This window comes from Apodemus sylvaticus, chromosome 14 (assembly GCF_947179515.1).
Source record: "Apodemus sylvaticus chromosome 14, mApoSyl1.1, whole genome shotgun sequence".
Taxonomy (NCBI): domain Eukaryota; kingdom Metazoa; phylum Chordata; class Mammalia; order Rodentia; family Muridae; genus Apodemus; species Apodemus sylvaticus.
In genome coordinates, this window is record NC_067485.1 from 52,292,216 (window position 1) to 52,317,334 (window position 25,119).

At 42.6% G+C, this 25,119-nt stretch overlaps 1 protein-coding gene across 1 annotated transcript in view; it reads left to right on the forward strand.

The window, feature by feature from the left end:
• Hecw1 (HECT, C2 and WW domain containing E3 ubiquitin protein ligase 1) overlaps positions 1-25,119 on the forward strand; it is a 173,439-nt gene that overhangs the window by 27,149 nt on the left and 121,171 nt on the right. The window contains exon 4 of the mRNA XM_052156837.1: positions 23,081-23,156. Coding sequence (XP_052012797.1) covers positions 23,081-23,156 — 76 coding nt within the window. The remainder of the gene's footprint in view (positions 1-23,080; positions 23,157-25,119) is intronic.

Below are 25,119 nucleotides of genomic sequence, written 5' to 3' on the forward strand. Positions count from 1 at the left end.
ATGGGCTGGAGTTATCACAGAGAAAGGAGCTTTAGTTGGGGAAGTGCCTCCATGAGATCCAGATGTGGGGCATTTTCTCAAATAGTGATCAAGTGGGGAGGGCCCCTTCTGGGTGGTATTACCTTTGGGCTGGTGCTCTTGGGTTCTATAAGAGAGCAGGCTGAGCAAGCCAGGGGAAGCAAGCCAGTAAGAAGCATCCCTCCATGGCCTCTGCATCAGCTCCTGCTTCCTGACCTGCTTGAGTTCCAGTCCTGACTTCCTTTAGTGATGAACTGCAATGTGGAAGTGTAAGCTCAATAAATCCTTTCCTCCCCAACTAGCTTCTTGGTCATGGTGTTTGTGCAGGAATAGAAACCCTGACTAAGACAAATTGGTACCAGCGTAGTCAGGTATTACTATGACAACCTGACCATGTTTTGGGAATGACCGTGGAAGGACTTTGGAACTTTGAGCTGGAAAAGCCATTAGAATATTAAGAGCTCAGTGGAAAGCTCTGTAGGAGCTTAGAAGACAATGTTAAGAACAGTGTAAAAGATGGAGGCCTGGCTTGTGAAATTTCAGAGGGAAGATTAAAGACTCTTAAAGTGGCCATGTTTTGATTGTGAAGATTCTGTGGTTTTGGTTAGCTGGGGCTGAAGAATCAGCTGTGAGTAACAAGATACCAGAACCACTAAAGCAAACCATTGTGTTACTGGGACTATTGATGCTGGTTAGCTGGAGCTAAGAAATTAGCGGTGATTAAGAAGAGACCAGCATCACTGAGATGAAATCTTCTTGGGAGTGTTTTCTGAGAGCACAGAGAGTGTGTTCCAGAGATAGCCACAGTTGTATTTTGTGCTGTGGCTGGACTTGGTACTGTGTAAGAGTCACCCAGATGGTACTGGTTTTGAAGGCATGAAGGAGTCATGAAGAGCAGCTGAGGCTCCTTGAGGCACAGTGAGAGGCCATGGAAGGCCATTGGTTAAGGTGCAGCCTCAGTTGCAATTGATGGCCCAGGACTTGAATGGGTCATGCATAGGAGCAGAGGTTTGCCACCCTGATGAGAGCCTGTGAGAGGCTATTGGTAAAGCCAAATTACAGTGGAAGATAGCAGCGTTTTGGAGATGCCAGAACCATGCGATGACCACCAAAAACAGCAGCTGCAGTGGAGTACAGGCAGCTGGAGCCTAGAAGACAAGCTGTGTGCTACAAAGGGCAGAGCTGAAGAAGTGACACAAGCCCTTGGAGGAGCCCAGAAGATCGTGAGTTGGATCCCAGACATTGAACCATTGGAGTTTGAGTTTTGCTTTTGGTTGTGACTGTGCCCTGATATGTTTCCCTCTTGAAGGAAGAAAGTATTTTAGTGGAGCCCACAGTTGAGAGATTTTGAATTTTTAAACGACTTTGAATTTGAAAGATATTGGACATTTTAAAGTGATTGAACTTTTAATATGTAAAGACTGTGGGACTTTTAATGTAATTTAGATCTTGGGATGAATAAGAAAGTAAGAGTTGAGGCTTAATAGTGATGTGTTTGTGTGTCAAGTTGACAAGGGGTTCAATTGTACTGGCTAGTTTTGTGTGTCAATTTGACACAGGCTGGAGTTATCACAGAGAAAGGAGCTTTAGTTGGGGAAGTGCCTCCTTGAGATCCAGATGTGGGGCATTTTCTCAATTAGTGGTCAAGTGGGGATGGCCCCTTCTGGGTGGGACCACCTTTGGGCTGGTGCTCTTGGGTTCTATAAGAGAGCAGGCTGAGCAAGCCAGGGGAAGCAAGTCAGTAAGAAACATCCCTCCACGGCCTCTGCATCAGCTCCTGCTTCCTGACCTGCTTGAGTTCCAGTCCTGACTTCCTTTAGTGATGAACTGCAATGTGGAAGTGTAAGCTCAATAAACCCTTTCCTCCCCAACTTGCTTCTTGGTCATGATGTTTGTGTAGAAATAGAAATCCTGACTAAGACAGGGGGGTTGCTTTCTTTCTTTCTTTCTTTCTTTCTTTCTTTCTTTCTTTCTTTCTTTCTTTCTTTCTTTCTTTCTTTCTTTCTTTCTTTCTTTGTTGAAACAGGGTTCCTCTATATATCCCCAGTTGTCCTTGAAACTGCTACATAGATCACTCACAGAGTAAGTACTGGAATTAAAAGCGTGCACTACTACATCCAGCTTAAGAACAATTTTTGCAGCCTAAATCGTTTTGCACTGTAGAGTGATCCACTTATTAGGGATTACATTCTTAGAGGAAACTGACTCTCCTTCTAGCAGCTGACAAGTGCCAAGGGCTCTGAAGCTTGGGGTGAAATTCATGCCCAGCTCCTCTTGCCATCCCAGGATTTGGTCTCACTTGGGCCTGCATAGGTGCCAAATATTCTATCAGAACCACAGTGAGTTCACATGTGCAGCTGCCCTAATGTGTCCAGAAGACATTGTTCCTTTATAGTCATTTACTGCCTCAGGTTCCTAGTCATTTTGCCCCCTCTTCTGACCCTCACATGGTGGGATGTGAAAATGCTATGATCTCTTATTCTCTGCACCTTAACTAGCAGTGGGTTACTGTGTTAATCATGATCTACTGCAAACACAAGCTTCTCAGATGAATAATGAGTCATGTGTTGACTATGGGTGTAAAAAAAAAGTCAGTTTAACACTATGCACATTTAGGAAAATGATAGTAGTAGAGTTCCCCTAAGGCCTGTGACTCGTCTAGCCATAGGTTCTTAGCCTGATAGTGATGCAAGGTGTGGGCTGAGTCCTCTGCAGTGGGTCTAAATTGCAATCAGAAAGTGGCTGGTTTGTCCCATAATGGCAGTCATGCCACTATTATACAAGTGGGTATGTCTTCCCAGACCAGTCATTATTTTTTTTCAGACCAGTCATTATTATAACTTTCAGGGTGCATAGCTGGGTAAAACTGATGATTAATTTTCTCCCCTAGTAGTTTTCATAGTACCTTACAATACATTGAAAGCTAGCTAGCTGGTAAGGTTGACTTTAAGACCAATAGAAAAAGAAATACCTTGAAAGGATATTCTCCAACCAGTTAAGGCATCTGCAGACTATGTAGTGTGCTACAGGTTTCAGTCTTTGGTGTATCATGGGATTTGGGTTATGCCTCTATTATGCCCCTATCATGGCATCACCCATATCACTGATTCACCAAGTTGGACTTCGGTGGTATCTGTACTTTGATCTGTCATCAATTCTATCTTCTAATGAATACAAAACAGTATGAGAGCCCAGTCCTGAGCTCATGTGATACTGAGAGTAGCTCTGGGCTTTCACCACCACATTAAAACTAAGTATATAGGTCCACTGTAAGTTCTGGAAAAGGATTTTTGTACAAACCATACTTGAAATTAATAGTTTTTAGACTGGCTATGCTATTGTTGACCTTTTTTCTTGATAGAATGCAACAGTTTTCTTTTTTTTTATTCGATATATTTTTTATTTACATTTCAAATGATTTCCCCTTTTCTAGACCCCCACTTCCCGAAAGTCCCATCAGCCCCCTTCCCTCCCCCTGTTTTCCCACCCAACCCTTCCCAGTTCCCTGTTCTGGTTTTGCCCTATACTGCTTCACTGAGTCTTTCCAGAACAAGGGGCCACTCCTCCGTTCTACTTGTACCTCATTTGATGTGTGGATTATGTTTTGGGTATTCCAGTTTTCTAGGCTAATAGCCACTTATTAGTGAGTGCATACCATGATTCATCTTTTGAGTCTGGGTTACCTCACTTAGTATGATGTTCTCCAGCTCCATTCATTTGCCTAAGAATTTCATGAATTCATTGTTTCTAATGGCTGAATAGTACTCCATTGTGTATATATACCACATTTTTTGCATCCACTCTTCTGTTGAGGGATACCTGGGTTCTTTCCAGCTTCTGGCAATTATTAATAGGGCTGCTATGAACATAGTGGAACATGTATCCTTATTACATGCTGGGGAATCTTCTGGGTATATGCCCAGGAGTGGTATAGCAGGATCTTCTGGAAGTGAGGTGCCCAGTTTTTGGAGGAACTGCCAGACTGATTTCCAGAGTGGTTGTACCAATTTTCAACCATAGTTGAAATTAATAGTTTTTAGACTAGCTATGCTATTGTTGACCTTCTTTCTTGATAGAATGCAACAGTTTGCAAGATTATTTCTCTTGTATTTCTCTATTTGATTTCTATCACATAAATGCAGATCAAATTTTTTTTAAAAATTGTTCTTCCTCCTCAATTAACTACAGCTTTAAGATATTATCATTTTTTAAAACTAGTAGTATCTTTGAACATATGGTATTGCATTAAAAATTAAACCTAGCTTTAATTTTGCAACACAAGTCATTTATTGGTAAAAATCCAGTGAACATCTGAATTAATGTAAGCTTTCATCATCTGACCTGGGTACTTAGGTACACTGTTTCAAAGAGAAAATGTAATTAAATTTGCTTGAATGCATCTTAAATTTTATTTTCTCAGTGATTATTGCTGGTACTACATTAAATTTTTTAGGGAAGGTTACATCTATAGACATTATATCATGCCCAAAATACCACTGAATTATTTTTTTTTATTCGATATAATTTATTTACATTTCAAATGATTTCCCCTTTTCTAGTCCCCCCACTCCCCGAAAGTCCCGCAAGCCCCCTTCTCTTCCCCTGTCCTCCCACCCACCCCTTCCCACTTCCCCGTTCTGGTTTTGCTGAATACTGTTTCACTGAGTCTTTCCAGAACCAGGGGCCACTCCTCCTTTCTTCTTGTACCTCATTTGATGTGTGGATTATGTTTTGGGTATTCCAGTTTTCTAGGTTAATATCCACTTATTAGTGAGTGCATACCATGATTCACCTTTTGAGTCTGGGTTACCTCACTTAGTATGATATTCTCTAGCTCCATCCATTTGCCTAAGAATTTCATGAATTCATTGTTTCTAATGGCTGAATAGTACTCCATTGTGTAGATATACCACATTTTTTGCATCCACTCTTCTGTTGAGGGATACCTGGGTTCTTTCCAGCATCTGGCAATTACAAATAGGGCTGCTATGAACATAGTAGAACATGTATCCTTATTACATGGTGGGGAGTCTTCTGGGTATATGCCCAGGAGTGGTATAGCAGGATCTTCTGGAAGTAAGGTGCCCAGTTTTCGGAGGAACCGCCAGACTGATTTCCAGAGTGGTTGTACCAATTTGCAACCCCACCAGCAGTGGAGGAGTGTTCCTCTTTCTCCACACCCTCTCCAACACCTGCTGTCTCCTGAATTTTTAATCTTAGCCATTCTGACTGGTGTAAGATGAAATCTTAGGGTTGTTTTGATTTGCATTTCCCTAATGACTAATGAAGTTGAGCATTTTTTAAGATGCTTCTCCGCCATCCGAAGTTCTTCAGGTGAGAATTCTTTGTTTAACTCTGTACCCCATTTTTTAATAGGGTTGTTTGGTTTTCTGGAGTCTAACTTCTTGAGTTCTTTATATATATTGGATATTAGCCCTCTATCTGATGTAGGATTGGTGAAGATCTTTTCCCAATTTGTTGGTTGCCGATTTGTCCTCTTGATGGTGTCCTTTGCCTTACAGAAACTTTGTAATTTTATGAGGTCCCATTTGTCAATTCTTGCTCTTAGAGCATACGCTATTGGTGTTCTGTTCAGAAACTTTCTCCCTGTACCGATGTCCTCAAGGGTCTTCCCCAGTTTTTTTTCTATTAGCTTCAGAGTGTCTGGCTTTATGTGGAGGTCCTTGATCCATTTGGATTTGAGCTTAGTACAAGGAGACAAGGATGGATCAATTCGCATTCTTCTGCATGCTGACCTCCAGTTGAACCAGCACCATTTGTTGAAAAGGCTATCTTTTTTCCATTGGATGTTTTCAGCCTCTTTGTCGAGGATCAAGTGGCCATAGGTGTGTGGGTTCATTTCTGGATCTTCAATCCTGTTCCATTGATCCTCCTGTCTGTCACTGTACCAATACCATGCAGTTTTTAACACTATTGCTCTGTAGTATTGCTTGAGGTCAGGGATACTGATTCCCCCAGATTTCCTTTTGTTTCTGAGAATAGTTTTAGCTATCCTGGGTTTTTTGTTGTTCCAGATGAATTTGATAATTGCTCTTTCTAGCTCTGTGAAGAATTGAGTTGGGATTTTGATGGGTATTGCATTGAATCTGTATAGTGCTTTAGGCAAAATGGCCATTTTAACTATATTGATTCTGCCGATCCATGAGCATGGGAGGTTTTCCCATTTTTTGAGGTCTTCTTCCATTTCCTTCTTCAGAGTCTTGAAGTTCTTGTCATACAGATCTTTCACATGTTTGGTAAGAGTCACCCCAAGATACTTTATACTGTTTGTGGCTATTGTGAAGGGGGTCATTTCCCTAATTTCTTTCTCAGCCTGCTTATCCTTTGAGTATAGGAAGGCCACTGATTTGCTTGAGTTGACTTTATAACCTGCCACTTTGCTGAAGTTGTTTATCAGCTGTAGGAGCTCTCTAGTGGAGTTCTTTGGGTCACTTAGGTAGACGATCATGTCGTCTGCAAATAATGATAGTTTGACTTCTTCCTTTCCAATTTGTATCCCTTTGACCTCCTTATGTTGTCGAATTGCCCGAGCTAGTACCTCAAGTACAATATTGAAAAGATAAGGAGAAAGGGGGCAGCCTTGTCTGGTCCCTGATTTCAGTGGGATTGCTTCAAGTTTCTCTCCATTTAGTTTGATGCTGGCTACCGGTTTGCTGTATATTGCTTTTACTATGTTTAGGTATGGGCCTTGAATTCCTGTTCTCTCCAAGACTTTAAGCATGAAGGGATGCTGAATTTTGTCAAATGCTTTTTCAGCATCCAATGAAATGACCATGTGGTTTTGTTCTTTGAGTTTGTTTATGTAGTGGATTGTATTGATGGATTTCCGTATATTGAACCAACCCTGCATTCCTGGGATAAAGCCTACTTGATCATGGTGGATGATCGTTTTGATGTGTTCTTGGATTCGGTTGGCAAGAATTTTATTGAGTATTTTTGCATCGATGTTCATAAGGGAAATTGGTCTGAAGTTCTCTTTCTTTGTTGGATCTTTGTGTGGCTTTGGTATCAGCGTAATTGTGGCTTCGTAGAAGGAATTGGGTAGTGTTCCTTCTGTTTCTATTTTGTGGAATAGTTTGAAGAGTATTGGTGTTAACTCTTCTTTGAAGGTCTGGTAGAATTCTGCACTGAAGCCATCTGGTCCTGTGCTTTTTTTGGTTGGAAGACTTTCTATGACTCCTTCTATTTCTTTAGGCATTATGGGACTGTTTAGATGGTCTAGTTGGTCCTGATTTAATTTTGGTATTTGGTATCTGTCAAGGAAATTGTCCATTTCCTCCAGATTCTCCAGTTGTGTTGAGTATAGGCTCTTGTAGTAGGATCTGATGATTTTTTGGATTTCCTCAGTTTCCGTTGTTATATCTCCCTTTTCATTTCTAAGTTTGTTAATTTGGATACTTTCTCTGTGCCCTTTGGTCATTCTGGCTAAGGGTTTATCTATCTTGTTGATTTTCTCAAAGAACCAGCTCCTGGTATTGTTGATTTTTTGTATGGTTCTCTTTGTTTCTACTTGATTGATTTCGGCCCTGAGTTTGATGATTTCCTGCCTTCTACTCCTCCTGGGCGAAATAGCTTCTTTTTGTTCCAGGGCTTTCAGGTGTGTCATTAAGCTGGTAATGTATGCTCTCTCCATTTTCTTTTTGGAGGCACTCAGGGCTATGAGTTTTCCTCTTAGCACTGCTTTCATTGTGTCCCATAGATTTGGGTATGTTGTGTTTTCATTTTCATTGTGTTCTAAAAAGTCTTTAATTTCTTTCTTTATTTCTTCCTTGACCAAGGTATCATTGAGTAGAGTATTGTTCAGTTTCCACGTGTATGTGGGCTTTCTGTTGTTTCTGTTGCTATTGAAGACCACTTTTACTCCATAGTGATCAGATAGGAGGCATGGGATTAGTTCGATCTTCTTATATTTGTTGAGGTCTGTCTTGTGACCAATTATATGGTCGATTTTGGAGAAGGTACCATGAGGTGCTGAGAAAAAGGTATATTCTTTTGTTTTAGGATAGAATGTTCTATATATATCTGTTAAATCTAATTGGTCCAAAGCTTCAATTAGTTTCATTGTGTCCCTGTTTAGTTTCTGTTTTCCTGATCGGTCCATTGAGGAAAGTGCAGTGTTGAAGTCACCCACAATTATTGTGTTAGGTGCAATGTGTGCTTTTAGTTTTAATAAAGTTTCTTTTACAAAAGAGGGTGCCCTTACATTTGGGGCATAGATGTTCAGGATTGTCAGTTCTTCTTTTTGTATTTTTCCTTTGACCAGCAAGAAGTGTCCCTCAGGGTCTCTTTTGATGACTTTGGGTTGAAAGTCAATTTTATCTGATATTAAAATGGCTACTCCAGCTTGTTTCCTGAGACCATTTGCTTGTAAAATTGTCTTCCAGCCTTTTACTCTAAGGTAGTGTTTGTCTTTGACCCTGAGGTGTGTTTCCTGTAAGCAGCAAAATGTAGGGTCCTGTTTACGTATCCATTCAGTTAGTCTGTGTCTTTTTATTGGGGCATTAAGTCCATTGATGTTAAGAGATATTAAGGAATAGTGATTGTTACTTCCTATCATTTTTGACGTTATTTTTTAAATTTGAATGCTTAACTTCTTTTGGGTTTGATGAAAGGTTACTATCTTGCTTTTTCCAGGGTGAAGTTTCCCTCCTTGTATTGGTGTTGTCCTCCTATTATCCTTTTTAGGGCCGGGTTTGTGGATAGATATTGGGTAAACTTGGTTTTGTCATGAAATATCTTAGTTTCTCCATCTATGGTGATTGAGAGTTTTGCTGGATATAGTAGTTTTGGTTGGCATTTGTGTTCTCTTAGAGTCTGCATGAGATCTGCCCAGGACCTTCTAGCCTTCATAGTCTCAGGTGAAAAGTCTGCTGTGATTCTGATAGGTCTTCCTTTATATGTTACTTGGCCTTTTTCTCTTACTGCCTTTAGTATTCTTTCTTTGTTTAGAACATTTGGTGTTTTGATTATTATGTGACGGGAAGTGTTTCTGTTCTGGTCCAGTCTGTTTGGAGTTCTGTAGGCTTCTTGTATATTCATGGGCATCTCTCTCTTTAGGTTAGGGAAGTTTTCTTCCATAATTTTATTGAAGATATTTGCTGGCCCTTTAAGTTGTAAATCTTCACTCTCCTCTATGCCTATAATCCTTAGGTTTGGTCTTCTCATTGTGTCCTGGATTTCCTGGATATTTTGGGTTACAAGCTTTTTGCATTTTGCATTTTCTTTTTTTTTTTTTTTTTTTTTTTTTTTTTTTTTTTTATTATTCGATATAATTTATTTACATTTCAAATGATTTCCCCTTTTCTAGCCCCCCCACTCCCCGAAAGTCCCGCAAGCCCCCTTCTCTTCCCCTGTCCTCCCACCCACCCCTTCCCACTTCCCCGTTCTGGTTTTGCTGAATACTGTTTCACTGAGTCTTTCCAGAACCAGGGGCCACTCCTCCTTTCTTCTTCTACCTCATTTGATGTGTGGATTATGTTTTGGGTATTCCAGTTTTCTAGGTTAATATCCACTTATTAGTGAGTGCATACCATGATTCACCTTTTGAGTCTGGGTTACCTCACTTAGTATGATATTCTCTAGCTCCATCCATTTGCCTAAGAATTTCATGAATTCATTGTTTCTAATGGCTGAATAGTACTCCATTGTGTAGATATACCACATTTTTTGCATCCACTCTTCTGTTGAGGGATACCTGGGTTCTTTCCAGCATCTGGCAATTACAAATAGGGCTGCTATGAACATAGTAGAACATGTATCCTTATTACATGGTGGGGAGTCTTCTGGGTATATGCCCAGGAGTGGTATAGCAGGATCTTCTGGAAGTAAGGTGCCCAGTTTTCGGAGGAACCGCCAGACTGATTTCCAGAGTGGTTGTACCAATTTGCAACCCCACCAGCAGTGGAGGAGTGTTCCTCTTTCTCCACACCCTCTCCAACACCTGCTGTCTCCTGAATTTTTAATCTTAGCCATTCTGACTGGTGTAAGATGAAATCTTAGGGTTGTTTTGATTTGCATTTCCCTAATGACTAATGAAGTTGAGCATTTTTTAAGATGCTTCTCCGCCATCCGAAGTTCTTCAGGTGAGAATTCTTTGTTTAACTCTGTACCCCATTTTTTAATAGGGTTGTTTGGTTTTCTGGAGTCTAGCTTCTTGAGTTCTTTATATATATTGGATATTAGCCCTCTATCTGATGTAGGATTGGTGAAGATCTTTTCCCAATTTGTTGGTTGCCGATTTGTCCTCTTGATGGTGTCCTTTGCCTTACAGAAACTTTGTAATTTTATGAGGTCCCATTTGTCAATTCTTGCTCTTAGAGCATACGCTATTGGTGTTCTGTTCAGAAACTTTCTCCCTGTACCGATGTCCTCAAGGGTCTTCCCCAGTTTTTTTTCTATTAGCTTCAGAGTGTCTGGCTTTATGTGGAGGTCCTTGATCCATTTGGATTTGAGCTTAGTACAAGGAGACAAGGATGGATCAATTCGCATTCTTCTGCATGCTGACCTCCAGTTGAACCAGCACCATTTGTTGAAAAGGCTATCTTTTTTCCATTGGATGTTTTCAGCCTCTTTGTCGAGGATCAAGTGGCCATAGGTGTGTGGGTTCATTTCTGGATCTTCAATCCTGTTCCATTGATCCTCCTGTCTGTCACTGTACCAATACCATGCAGTTTTTAACACTATTGCTCTGTAGTATTGCTTGAGGTCAGGGATACTGATTCCCCCAGATTTCCTTTTGTTTCTGAGAATAGTTTTAGCTATCCTGGGTTTTTTGTTGTTCCAGATGAATTTGATAATTGCTCTTTCTAGCTCTGTGAAGAATTGAGTTGGGATTTTGATGGGTATTGCATTGAATCTGTATAGTGCTTTAGGCAAAATGGCCATTTTAACTATATTGATTCTGCCGATCCATGAGCATGGGAGGTTTTCCCATTTTTTGAGGTCTTCTTCCATTTCCTTCTTCAGAGTCTTGAAGTTCTTGTCATACAGATCTTTCACATGTTTGGTAAGAGTCACCCCAAGATACTTTATACTGTTTGTGGCTATTGTGAAGGGGGTCATTTCCCTAATTTCTTTCTCAGCCTGCTTATCCTTTGAGTATAGGAAGGCCACTGATTTGCTTGAGTTGACTTTATAACCTGCCACTTTGCTGAAGTTGTTTATCAGCTGTAGGAGCTCTCTAGTGGAGTTCTTTGGGTCACTTAGGTAGACGATCATGTCGTCTGCAAATAATGATAGTTTGACTTCTTCCTTTCCAATTTGTATCCCTTTGACCTCCTTATGTTGTCGAATTGCCCGAGCTAGTACCTCAAGTACAATATTGAAAAGATAAGGAGAAAGGGGGCAGCCTTGTCTGGTCCCTGATTTCAGTGGGATTGCTTCAAGTTTCTCTCCATTTAGTTTGATGCTGGCTACCGGTTTGCTGTATATTGCTTTTACTATGTTTAGGTATGGGCCTTGAATTCCTGTTCTCTCCAAGACTTTAAGCATGAAGGGATGCTGAATTTTGTCAAATGCTTTTTCAGCATCCAATGAAATGACCATGTGGTTTTGTTCTTTGAGTTTGTTTATGTAGTGGATTGTATTGATGGATTTCCGTATATTGAACCAACCCTGCATTCCTGGGATAAAGCCTACTTGATCATGGTGGATGATCGTTTTGATGTGTTCTTGGATTCGGTTGGCAAGAATTTTATTGAGTATTTTTGCATCGATGTTCATAAGGGAAATTGGTCTGAAGTTCTCTTTCTTTGTTGGATCTTTGTGTGGCTTTGGTATCAGCGTAATTGTGGCTTCGTAGAAGGAATTGGGTAGTGTTCCTTCTGTTTCTATTTTGTGGAATAGTTTGAAGAGTATTGGTGTTAACTCTTCTTTGAAGGTCTGATAGAATTCTGCACTGAAGCCATCTGGTCCTGTGCTTTTTTTGGTTGGAAGACTTTCTATGACTCCTTCTATTTCTTTAGGCATTATGGGACTGTTTAGATGGTCTAGTTGGTCCTGATTTAATTTTGGTATTTGGTATCTGTCAAGGAAATTGTCCATTTCCTCCAGATTCTCCAGTTGTGTTGAGTATAGGCTCTTGTAGTAGGATCTGATGATTTTTTGGATTTCCTCAGTTTCCGTTGTTATATCTCCCTTTTCATTTCTAAGTTTGTTAATTTGGATACTTTCTCTGTGCCCTTTGGTCATTCTGGCTAAGGGTTTATCTATCTTGTTGATTTTCTCAAAGAACCAGCTCCTGGTATTGTTGATTTTTTGTATGGTTCTCTTTGTTTCTACTTGATTGATTTCGGCCCTGAGTTTGATGATTTCCTGCCTTCTACTCCTCCTGGGCGAAATAGCTTCTTTTTGTTCCAGGGCTTTCAGGTGTGTCATTAAGCTGGTAATGTATGCTCTCTCCATTTTCTTTTTGGAGGCACTCAGGGCTATGAGTTTTCCTCTTAGCACTGCTTTCATTGTGTCCCATAGATTTGGGTATGTTGTGTTTTCATTTTCATTGTGTTCTAAAAAGTCTTTAATTTCTTTCTTTATTTCTTCCTTGACCAAGGTATCATTGAGTAGAGTATTGTTCAGTTTCCACGTGTATGTGGGCTTTCTGTTGTTTCTGTTGCTATTGAAGACCACTTTTACTCCATAGTGATCGGATAGGAGGCATGGGATTAGTTCGATCTTCTTATATTTGTTGAGGTCTGTCTTGTGGCCAATTATATGGTCGATTTTGGAGAAGGTACCATGAGGTGCTGAGAAAAAGGTATATTCTTTTGTTTTAGGATAGAATGTTCTATATATATCTGTTAAATCTAATTGGTCCAAAGCTTCAATTAGTTTCATTGTGTCCCTGTTTAGTTTCTGTTTTCCTGATCGGTCCATTGAGGAAAGTGCAGTGTTGAAGTCACCCACAATTATTGTGTTAGGTGCAATGTGTGCTTTTAGTTTTAATAAAGTTTCTTTTACAAAAGAGGGTGCCCTTACATTTGGGGCATAGATGTTCAGGATTGTCAGTTCTTCTTTTTGTATTTTTCCTTTGACCAGCAAGAAGTGTCCCTCAGGGTCTCTTTTGATGACTTTGGGTTGAAAGTCAATTTTATCTGATATTAAAATGGCTACTCCAGCTTGTTTCCTGAGACCATTTGCTTGTAAAATTGTCTTCCAGCCTTTTACTCTAAGGTAGTGTTTGTCTTTGACCCTGAGGTGTGTTTCCTGTAAGCAGCAAAATGTAGGGTCCTGTTTACGTATCCATTCAGTTAGTCTGTGTCTTTTTATTGGGGCATTAAGTCCATTGATGTTAAGAGATATTAAGGAATAGTGATTGCTACTTCCTATCATTTTTGACGTTATTTTTTAAATTTGAATGCTTAACTTCTTTTGGGTTTGATGAAAGGTTACTATCTTGCTTTTTCCAGGGTGAAGTTTCCCTCCTTGTATTGGTGTTGTCCTCCTATTATCCTTTTTAGGGCCGGGTTTGTGGATAGATATTGGGTAAACTTGGTTTTGTCATGAAATATCTTAGTTTCTCCATCTATGGTGATTGAGAGTTTTGCTGGATATAGTAGTTTTGGTTGGCATTTGTGTTCTCTTAGAGTCTGCATGAGATCTGCCCAGGACCTTCTAGCCTTCATAGTCTCAGGTGAAAAGTCTGCTGTGATTCTGATAGGTCTTCCTTTATATGTTACTTGGCCTTTTTCTCTTACTGCCTTTAGTATTCTTTCTTTGTTTAGAACATTTGGTGTTTTGATTATTATGTGACGGGAAGTATTTCTGTTCTGGTCCAGTCTGTTTGGAGTTCTGTAGGCTTCTTGTATATTCATGGGCATCTCTCTCTTTAGGTTAGGGAAGTTTTCTTCCATAATTTTATTGAAGATATTTGCTGGCCCTTTAAGTTGTAAATCTTCACTCTCCTCTATGCCTATAATCCTTAGGTTTGGTCTTCTCATTGTGTCCTGGATTTCCTGGATATTTTGGGTTACAAGCTTTTTGCATTTTGCATTTTCTTTAACTGTTGAGTCCATGGTTTCTATGGAATCTTCAGCATCTGAGATTCTTTCTTCTATCTCTTGTATTCTGTTGTTGATATTTGTATCTCTGTCCCCTGATTTCTTCCCAAGGCTTTCTATCTCCAAAGTTGTCTCCCTTTGAGTTTTCTTAGTTGTTTCTACTTCTGATTTTAGATCCTGGATGGTTTTGCTTAGCTCCTTCACTTGCATGTTTGTGTTTTCCTGTAATTCTTTAAGAGATTTTTGTGTTTTCTCATTCATGAGCTCAGCCTGTTGACCAAAGTTCTCCTGTATTTCTTTAAGAGATTTTTGTGTTTCGTCTTTCATGACCTCAGCCTGTTGAGCAAAGTTCTCCTGTATTTCTTTAAGTGTTTTTTGCATTTCCTCCTTGTTGGCTTTTGTATTCTCCTGGATTTCTTTCAATGATTTTTGTGTTTCCCTTGCAAGGGCTTCTACCTTTTGATCCATTGTCTCCTGAATTTCTTTACGTATGACCTTCATGTGTTCCTGTACCAGCATCATGACCAGTGATTTTAAATCCAGATCTTGTTTTACTGGTGTGATGGGGTATCCAGGACATGTTGGTAGAGGAGAATTGGGTTCAGATGTTGCCATATTGCCTTGATTTCTGTTAGTGACGTTCCTGCGTTTGCCTTTTGCCATCTAGATCTCACTGGTGTTAGCTTATCTTGTCAGTGCTGGACTCACCAGTGCAAGCTGCCCCTTCCCAGTTGGCCTCTGGTGCACAGCTTACCTCCTGCACTGCTTGTAGACAGTGTGCTGCTGCCCAGGCTGTTCAGATCCCAAAGCAGGCACCCGAAGGCTCCCGCTGGGGCCCGCTGGATTCACTGGAGCACACTGACTTCTCCCAGCTGGCCGCCCGGAAGCCCAGCTAGCCACTTGCAGGACTTGGAGATGTAATGCTGCCGCCCAGACTGATCTGGATCCGGAAGAGGAGAGAGTAGAGCTAAGGCCTTCTGTCTGAGGCCTTGCCCCAGATTGTGTCTGTGGAGCAGATGGAGCCCGTGTGCACTCCCAGGGAGTGCCGACGGTGTATGCTACTGTGACCTCCCCTGAGTTCCGCTCACTCCGCTGGGCAGCCGATCTGCCAACCGGGCTATCGCACACAAGGTTAGCCTGGCCGCCCAGTCCCTGAGTCCAGGCAAAAGCCTGGGAGGCCAAGGTCCGAGCAAAGTTCCCCTAAGGCTTTGACTGTTAATTGGGTTTGCCAGGTGACTAGGATGGCGGGCGTGTGCGCCCGCGCTCCCTGAAAGTGCCGGGAGAGTCTGCTTTGCTAACAATCACCTGGGCGGGTTGACTCACAGATGGCCCACCAAGCCGCCCAGTTCTTGGGGTCAGTCCTGTGCCTTTTGGGGCCTGGACCCCCGCTTTGTTAGCCTTAGGCTATGCCTGTTACAGGTCTGCCCGCCTGAGCTCCCTGTCGTCCTGCAGGCAAAATGGCGGCGGCGCGCTCGCAGGCCTGGGCAAAAAACCTCCTGGTTGGGTTGGCACCCCGATGGCCCCCCGACCCACCCAGGGCCTGGGTGCAGGCCAACGCCCGTCGGGCTCAGACCACCGCGGTGTTGGCCTCGGATTATGTTTGTGTACCTCAGTCTGTCCGATTCCTGGAGTACGGAACCAAGATGGATCCTCCTCTCCTGACTGGTGGGAGGCCGAGTTCTGAAGTGGCCTCCGTGCAGGAAAGGCGCCGCACAACTGCAGCTGCTTGCTGTCCGGCTGGTCAGCGAAGGTCAGTGGTCGTGGGCGCAGGGCCTAACTGGACCCTGTGACGCCTTGGTTCCACTGCTGATGGCCCTTCAGCTGGAGCAGCCACTGCTGCCGCTGCTGCCGCCGCCGCCGCCGCCCCATTTTGCATTTTCTTTAACTGTTGAGTCCATGGTTTCTATGGAATCTTCAGCATCTGAGATTCTTTCTTCTATCTCTTGTATTCTGTTGTTGATATTTGTATCTCTGTCCCCTGATTTCTTCCCAAGGCTTTCTATCTCCAAAGTTGTCTCCCTTTGAGTTTTCTTAGTTGTTTCTACTTCTGATTTTAGATCCTGGATGGTTTTGCTTAGCTCCTTCACTTGCATGTTTGTGTTTTCCTGTAATTCTTTAAGAGATTTTTGTGTTTTCTCTTTCATGAGCTCAGCCTGTTGACCAAAGTTCTCCTGTATTTCTTTAAGAGATTTTTGTGTTTCGTCTTTCATGACCTCAGCCTGTTGAGCAAAGTTCTCCTGTATTTCTTTAAGTGTTTTTTGCATTTCCTCCTTGTTGGCTTTTGTATTCTCCTGGATTTCTTTCAATGATTTTTGTGTTTCCCTTGCAAGGGCTTCTACCTTTTGATCCATTGTCTCCTGAATTTCTTTATGTATGACCTTCATGTGTTCCTGTACCAGCATCATGACCAGTGATTTTAAATCCAAATCTTGTTTTACTGGTGTGATGGGGTATCCAGGACATGTTGGTAGAGGAGAATTGGGTTCAGATGTTGCCATATTGCCTTGATTTCTGTTAGTGACGTTCCTGCGTTTGCCTTTTGCCATCTAGATCTCACTGGTGTTAGTTTATCTTGTCAGTGCTGGACTCACCAGTGCAAGCTGCCCCTTCCCAGTTGGCCTCTGGTGCACAGCTTACCTCCTGCACTGCTTGTAGACAGTGTGCTGCTGCCCAGGCTGTTCAGATCCCAAAGCAGGCACCCGAAGGCTCCCGCTGGGGCCCGCTGGATTCACTGGAGCACACTGACTTCTCCCAGCTGGCCGCCCGGAAGCCCAGCTAGCCACTTGCAGGACTTGGAGATGTAATGCTGCTGCCCAGACTGATCTGGATCCGGAAGCGGAGAGAGTAGAGCTAAGGGCTTCTGCCTGAGGCCTTGCCCCAGATTGTGTCTGTGGAGCAGATGGAGCCCGTGTGCACTCCCAGGGAGTGCCGACGGTGTATGCTACTGTGACCTCCCCTGAGTTCCGCTCACTCCGCTGGGCAGCCGATCTGCCAACCGGGCTATCGCACACAAGGTTAGCCTGGCCGCCCAGTCCCTGAGTCCAGGCAAAAGCCTGGGAGGCCAAGGTCCGAGCAAAGTTCCCCTACGGCTTTGACTGTTAATTGGGTTTGCCAGGTGACTAGGATGGCGGGCGTGTGCGCCCGCGCTCCCTGAAAGCGCCGGGAGAGTCTGCTTTGCTAACAATCACCTGGGCGGGTTGACTCACAGATGGCCCACCAAGCCGCCCAGTTCTTGGGGTCAGTCCTGTGCCTTTTGGGGCCTGGACCCCCGCTTTGTTAGCCTTAGGCTATGCCTGTTACAGGTCTGCCCGCCTGAGCTCTCTGTCGTCCTGCAGGCAAAATGGCGGCGGCGCGCTCGCAGGCCTGGGCAAAAAACCGCCTGGTTGGGTTGGCACCCCGATGGCCCCCCGACCCGCCCAGGGCCTGGGTGCAGGCCAACGCCCGTCGGGCTCAGACCACCGCGGTGTTGGCCTCGGATTATGTTTGTGTACCTCAGTCTGTCCGATTCCTGGAGTACGGAACCAAGATGGATCCTCCTCTCCTGACTGGTGGGAGGCCGAGTTCTGAAGTGGCCTCCGTGCAGGAAAGGCGCCGCACAACTGCAGCTGCTTGCTGTCCGGCTGGTCAGCGAAGGTCAGTGGTCGTGGGCGCAGGGCCTAACTGGTCCCTGTGACGCCTTGGTTCCACTGCTGATGGCCCTTCAGCTGGAGCAGCCACTGCTGCCGCTGCTGCTGCCGCCGCCGCCGCCGCCGCCGCCCGAATTATTTTAAGAACTACAATAATCCTGTAGTTCTTCAGGAGAAAGACAAGGTTTCCAATGTTCCTTTGATGTAACCAACACCTTAATGTTAATAATAATAAATTCTAAATACTTATAGTTCTGGTTTTCATCTCCCTTATCTTTAGCATTAGCAGCTTTTGTAGTTCTTATATAAAATGAGGTTGTAACTTATTCTTGATTTTCTGAGGCTCTCATTTATTTGATGGTCATAAGCATACATAAGAATCTATTATGGTAAGATGTTATAGACACAAATATAAATGTAAATTAAATGTATGGCCTGTAATTGAGAATTCATAGTTACTGTATCATCTAGTATAATTCTATCTGAATACCAAAGGAGCATGAAGCCTCATGTGCTAGTGTGTAAGGAAAGCTGTGACAGTCAAGCTCAGTAACTGTTGGCTTCCAGAGGAGGTGGCATGAGAGTAAAGACTAGCAGTGTGGATGGAACCTCTAGCCTGGAAGGGGAGCAATACAAGGTTGAGCAGATGGACATGGTGGACTGAAACACAGGTTCTGCAGTGACACAAGTATATATGGAAGGGCATCTAAGTTGTGCTAGGCCTGAAGGACACACAGCTGGTTTATCCATATCTCTCACTGCACATTTTTATAATATGTTTGTTATTTTATGGGTAGCACAAATAATAAACTTTTCAAAGAACCAGCTTTTGGTCTTGTTGATTCTTTGTATGGTTCTCTTGGTTTCTACTTGATTGATTTCAGCCCTGAGTTTGATGATTTCCTGTCTTCTCCTCCTCCTGGGTGAATTAGCTTCTTCTTGTTCCAGGGTTTTCAGTTATTCCATTAATCTTCTAGTGTAAGCTCTCTCGAATTTCTTTTTGAAGGCACTCAAAGCTATGAGTTTTCCTCTTAGCACTGCTTTCATTGTGTCCCATAGATTTGTGTATGTTGTGCCTTCATTTTCATTAAATTCTAAGAAATCTTTGATTTCTTTCTTTATTTCTTCCTTGACCAAGGTATCATTGAGTAGAGTATTATTCAGTTTCCATGTGTATGTGGGCTTTCTGTTGTTTTTACTGTTACTAAAGACCATTTTTACTCCATAGTGATCTGATAGGAGGCATGGGATTATTTCAATCTTCTTATATTTGTTGAGGTCTGTCTTGTGACCAACTATATGATCTATTTTGGAGAAGGTACCATGAGGTGCTGAGAAAAAGGTATATTCTTTTGCTTTGGGATAAAAAGTTATATATATATATATATATATATATATATATATATATATATATATATATATATATGTTAACTCCAATTGGTTCAAAGCTTCAATTAGTTTCATTGTCTCCCTCTTTAGTTTCTGTTTTCCTGATCGGTCCATTGGTGAAAATGGAGTGTTGAAGTCACCCACAATTATTGTGTTAGGTGCAATGTGTACTTTGAGCTTTAGTAAAGTTTCTTTTATGAATGAGGGCGCCCTTGTATTTGGGGCATAGATGTTCAGGATTGAGAGTTCTTCTTGTTGGATTTTTCCTTTGACCAGCAAGTAGTGACCTTCCATGTCTCTTTTGATGACATTAGGTTGAAAGTCAATTTTATCTGAAATTAGAATGGCAACTCCTGCTTGTTTCCTGGGACCATTTGCTTGCAGAATTGTCTTCCAGCCTTTTACTCTAAGGTAGTTTTTGTCTTTGACACTGAGGTGTGTTTCCTGTATGCAGCAAAATGTAGGGTCCTGTTTACGTAACCAGTCTGTTAGTCTATGTCTTTTTATTGGGGAATTGAGTCCATTGATGTTAAGAGATATCAATGAGTAGTGGTTATTGCTTGCTAACGTTTTTTATTTTAATTTTATACGTGTGTGGTTATCCTCTTTGGGTTTGATGAAAGAAGCTTAATATCCTGCTCTTGCCAGGGTATAGTTTCCCTCGTTGTACTGGTGCTTTCCCCTTATTAACCTTTGTAGGGCTGGGTTTATAGAAAGATATTGTGTAAATTTGGTTTTGTGGTGAAATATCTTGGTTTCTCCATCTGTAGTAATTGAGAGTTTCGCTGGGTATAGTAGTCTCGGCTGGCATTTGTGTTCTCTTAGAGTCTGCATGAGCTCCGCCCAGGATCTTCTAGCTTTCATGTTCTCTGGTGAGAAATCTGGTGTAATTCTGATAGGTCTTCCTTTATATGTTACTTGCCCTTTTTCTATTACTGCCCTAAGTATTCTTTCTTTGTTTAGTACATTTGGGGTTTTGATTATTATGTGACGGGAGGTATTTCTGTTCTGGTCCAGTCTGTTTGGAGTTCTGTAGGCTTCATGGGCATCTCTCTCTTTAGGTTATGGAAGTTTTCTTCCATAATTTTGTTGAAGATATTTGCTGGCCCTTTAAGTTGTAAATCTTCACTCTCATCAATACCTATGATCCTTAGATTTGGCTTTCCCATTGTGTCCTGGATTTCCTGGATATTTTGGGTTACAAGCTTTTTGCATTTTGCATTTTCTTTAACTGTTGAGTCCATGGTTTCTATGGTATCTTCAGCATCTGAGATTCTTTCTTCTATCTCTTGTATTCTATTGTTGGTAGTTGCATCTATGGTCCCTGATTTCTTCCCAAGGTTTTCTATCTCCAAAGTTGTCTCCCTTTGTGCTTTCTTAGTTGTTTCTACTTCTGTTTTTAGATCCTGGAAATTTTTGCTCAGTTCTGTCATTTGCTTGTTTGTGTTTTCCTCTAATTCTTTAGGCGATTTTTGTGTTTCCTCTTTCATGACTTCTGCCTGTTGATCAAGGTTCTCCTGTATTTCTTTAAGTGATTTTTGCGTTTCCTCCTTATTGGCTTTTGTATTCTCCTGAATTTCTTTCAATGATTTTTGTGTTTCCCTTGTAAGGGCTTCTAACTTTTGATCCATTTTCTCCTGAATTTCTTTAAGTATGTCCTTCATGTGTTCCTGTACCAGCATCATGACCAGTGATTTTAAATCCAAATCTTGTTTTACTGGTGTGATGGGGTATCTAGGACATGTTGGTAGAGGAGAATTGGGTTCAGATGTTGCCATATTGCCTTGATTTCTGTTAGTGACGTTCCTGCGTTTGCCTTTTGCCATCTAGTTCTCACTGGTGTTAGTTTGTCTTGTCAGTGCTGGACTCACCAGTGCAAGCTGCCCCTTCCCAGTTGGCCTCTGGTGCACAGCTTACCTCCTGCACTGCTTGTAGACAGGGTGCTGCTGCCCAGGCTGTTCAGATCCCAAAGCAGGCACCCGAAGGCTCCCACTGGGGCCCGCTGGATTCACTGGAGCACACTGACTTCTCCCAGCTGGCCGCCCGGAAGCCCAGCTAGCCTCTTGCAGGACCCGGAGATGTGGTGCGGCCGCCCAGGCTGATCTGGATCCGGAAGCGGAGAGAGTTGAGCTGAGGGCTTCCACCTGAGGCCTTGCCCCAGATTGTGTCTGTGGACCAGATGGAGCCCGTGTGCACCCCCAGGGAGCGCCGAAGGTGTATGCTGCTGTGACCTCCCCTGTGTTCCGCTCACTCCGCTGGGCAGCCGATCCCCCCAACCGGGCTGGCGCACACAAGGTTAGCCTGGCCGCCCAGGCCCTGAGTCCAGGCAAAAGCCTGGGAGGCCAAGGTCCGAGCAAAGTTCCCCTAGGGCTATGACTGTTAATTGGGTCCGCCAGGTGACCCGGATGGTGGGCGTGCGCGCCCGCGCTCCCTGAAAGCGCTGGGAGAGTCTGCTGTGCTAACAACCTCCTTGGCGGGTTGACTCACGGATGGCCCACCAAGCCGCCCAGTTCTTGGGGTCAGTCCTGTGCCTTTTGGGGCCTAGACCCCCGCTTTGTTAGCCTCAGGCTATGCCTGTTACAGGTCTGTCCACCAGAGCTCTCTGTCGTCCTGCAGGCAAAATGGCGGCACGCGCGCAGGCCTGGGCAAAAAACCTCCTGGCTGGGTTGGCACTCCGATGGCCCCCGACCAGCCCAGGCCTGAGTGCAGGCCAACTCCCGTCGGGCTCAGACCACCGTGGTGTTGGCCTCGGATTATGTTTGTGTACCTCAATCTGTCCGATCCCTGGAGTCCGAAACCAAGATGGATGCACCTCTCCTGACTGGTGGAAGGCCGAGTTCTGAACCTGACTCTTGTATTCTGTTGTTGGTGCTTGAATCCCTCACTCCTGACTTCTTTGCTAGGTTTTCGATGTCCAGAGTTGTTTCCCTTTGTTATTTCTTTATTGTTTCTACCTCTGCTTTTAGATCCTGGATGGTTCTGTTCAATTCCTTCACCTGTTTTATTGTGTTTTCCTTTAGTTCTTTAAGGGCTTCTTCCTGTTTACTTGTGTTCTCCTGTATTTCTTTAAGGGAGTTATTTATGTCCTTCTTGAAGCCCTCCATCAGCATGATAAGCTGTGATTTTAAATCCAAATTTTGCTTTTCTGGTGTGTTGGGGTATCCAGGACTCGCTGTTGTGGGAGAATTGGTTTTCGATGGTGCCATATTGCCTTGACTTCTGTTAATAACATTCCTACATTTGCCTTTTGCCATCTGGTTATCTCTGGTGTTAGTTGGTCCTGATGTCACTGGCTGGTGCTTGTCCTGCCTGTGTACCTGCAAGCCTATCTCAGCACCTCTGGATGACCGGTTTTCCCCTGGCACAGATTGCTGTGGGGCTGCCCAGCTCCTGGGTGCAGGTGGGCCCTGGCAGACCGAGTCCTAAGTGATCTTACATTCAGGTATTCTCTAAGTTCCTGGTTGTAACAGCCTGCTCAGTTGCAGGAGTGAAGGTGTGGCCTCACCTCTAATTGTGGTACTCCCTGCAGAGCAGATATCCCTAGTAGACTAGTTGCACAGAAGGTTGTAGCAACACTGTCCAGCTCCTGGATGCAGGTGGAGCCCTGGCAGACTGAGTACCAAGCCAAGTTACTTGATCTTACTCTCAGGTGATCTCTGCGTACCTGTCTGCACCTGACTGCTCAGTCACAGGAGCAAAGATGGTGGAGAGTGTTTTATATCTTATCTGTCTCCTCGATTGCCCCTCAAGAATGGCATATTTTTATTGTCTATATTAAGTTTGTTTAATAGGGTTTTCTGACCTGCCCATAAACAGAATTCTTCCCCCAAGGAGCAGGATTTCCCACAAGGCACAGAAGGTAAAGGGGAGGGATTTGGTTAGAGAAGAGACACAGTGAGATAGTACAAGGATGTTGGCTAGCTTATTGCAGATTGGTCCTATTAGCATCTCAGTACACCAAGCTATAGTGTAGTGTTTCTTTTGATGTCTATTTTACTTGTCTTTAATTTTTCCTTCTTTTTTTTTTTACAGATTTTTAAAGGTATTGGCTCTGAAGAGACTGTGCAAAGTCAAGGAAGCAGGAGGCTGATCAGCTTCTCTCTCTCAGGTACATTTTGCTTACCTACAAGCCTTATGCAGTGCATTAGAGACTTTCTGTTGATGCTATAAAACACCTTGACAGGTGTCAACTAATGAAGAAAGTGTTTCTTGTGGCTAACAGCTCTAGAAAGCTATGAGTCAATCCTGAGAGAATGTAGGCATGACAGCAAGCAGCGAGCATGGAGAGGGGATAGAGAAGCAGAGAGAACTCACCACCAACCATGAGCAGAAAACAGAGAAGGATTGAAAGCAGTACAAACAGTTTAAATTCTCCAGCTCATCCTATGCAGTGTATTTTCTCCAGCAAGGCTGCAGCTCACTATAACCTCTCCAGACAGCACCGCCAATAAAGAACCAAGTATTCAAATGCCTCAGCCTATGGGGGACATTTCTCATTCAAACCACCATGCACGGTGAACCTGAATGTCAACTTTTACTTGATTCTAACTAACATACCAATCTATTTATGTCTCATTACCTCACCTATGTAATGAAAATAAAAATAAAAATAAAAATAAAAATAAAGAGTACCTGATTGATTGCCTTTCAATAAGTTAAAATAGTGGAAATTCTGTCAGTAATAAAGTAGCAGTGTTTTGACACTGTGTGAAAGGAAGTTTGCCTTAATGGCAGTATTGAGAGTTTACTAAGGGCCAGTAACACAACTAAACATAACTTCCAGTCCACCTACTTAAGCAGATCAGATCAAAGCTGAGCTGGTCAAAACAGTTGTGAATGAGGGGGAATCAGTGGAGTTCAAATAAAGTCCACTTTAATTTAGCCAATTTAAAAATTAATGGTTGAGTGTCATGTAAAGCATTTCTTGGGGAAATGTGAGCAAAGGTCTATTAACTCTGGTTGGGAGATTGTTAGCAGATCAATGTAACCATTCATCTAAATTAGATGAAATAATAATAACTGAATACATTTATTGGAGACACATAAAAGGGCATGAGCAGCTCAGGAGCTGCCTCACTGACACAACTACCTCATTGTGGGTGAGAACTCAGGACAGCAGCTGCATTATTAGAGGCCTCTGCAGGTTGTGCAGGCAGCACAAGTTGGAGAGTGTTCTTCAAGGAGCTCCACTGAGCAGAGCTTCTCTTCTCCAGGCAGCTGTTTCTGCTTCTATGATCTCTGGTGAGGAGCTTGTGGACCAGGTATGTTTCTGCGGTGCAGGACTTGGAGTGTTGTTTATTTCCTAAGTATCTCTTCCTCCTCCCTCAGTGAGAAAATATTACAGCTTGGAGGAAATTGATGAATAACAAAGAGGATGTTACTTTTTTTCATGACTCCATGGTGGTTCTCTAGTTTACTGACAAGGGGAAAACAAAGTAAGGAGTTATAGGAAATCTTGGCATTTCTTTATAGAACTCTTCTGTAAACTGAAAATTATTTTATCATTAGAAGTGTGAAAGGACACTGACCTGCTCTGAGTAAAATAATAAATAAAACCTAGAATTTCACAAAATACATCTTATCTAAGTCACCATCAAAAGAACACCATTGCATAAAACCCAAATACTATTGACTACAAGTAGAAAACTGTGACCTTAGCTAATCAAATTAGTTCTTCATAGCAAGTGTGTCATAGATCAGAGGTCTCATGAGACTTTTGGGGAAATAAATTATCACCTGTTGTGGTTTTATAGGTTGAAGCATATCTAATAAAGCAAACAAATGTTTAATAGTGAATCCCAGATATTATGTATCCCCTTAATGGGATGATAAAAAGAGAGGAAAAGAGAAAATAATTAATAGTTTTTTTAAACCAGGATAAAAACATGCAACCCTTGGGTTTCCATTTTCATGTTCCTATTGAAATGCTTAAGAAGTAACAATGGCTGTACTGATTTTGAAACACAGTAGAAACAAGAAATATCACACAAGAATTTGCCAGAAATCAAAAGTAATTTTCTACGACCAAAGCTCCAGCGGTACCTTGAGGTTCAGGAAGGGTATGGCTGGAG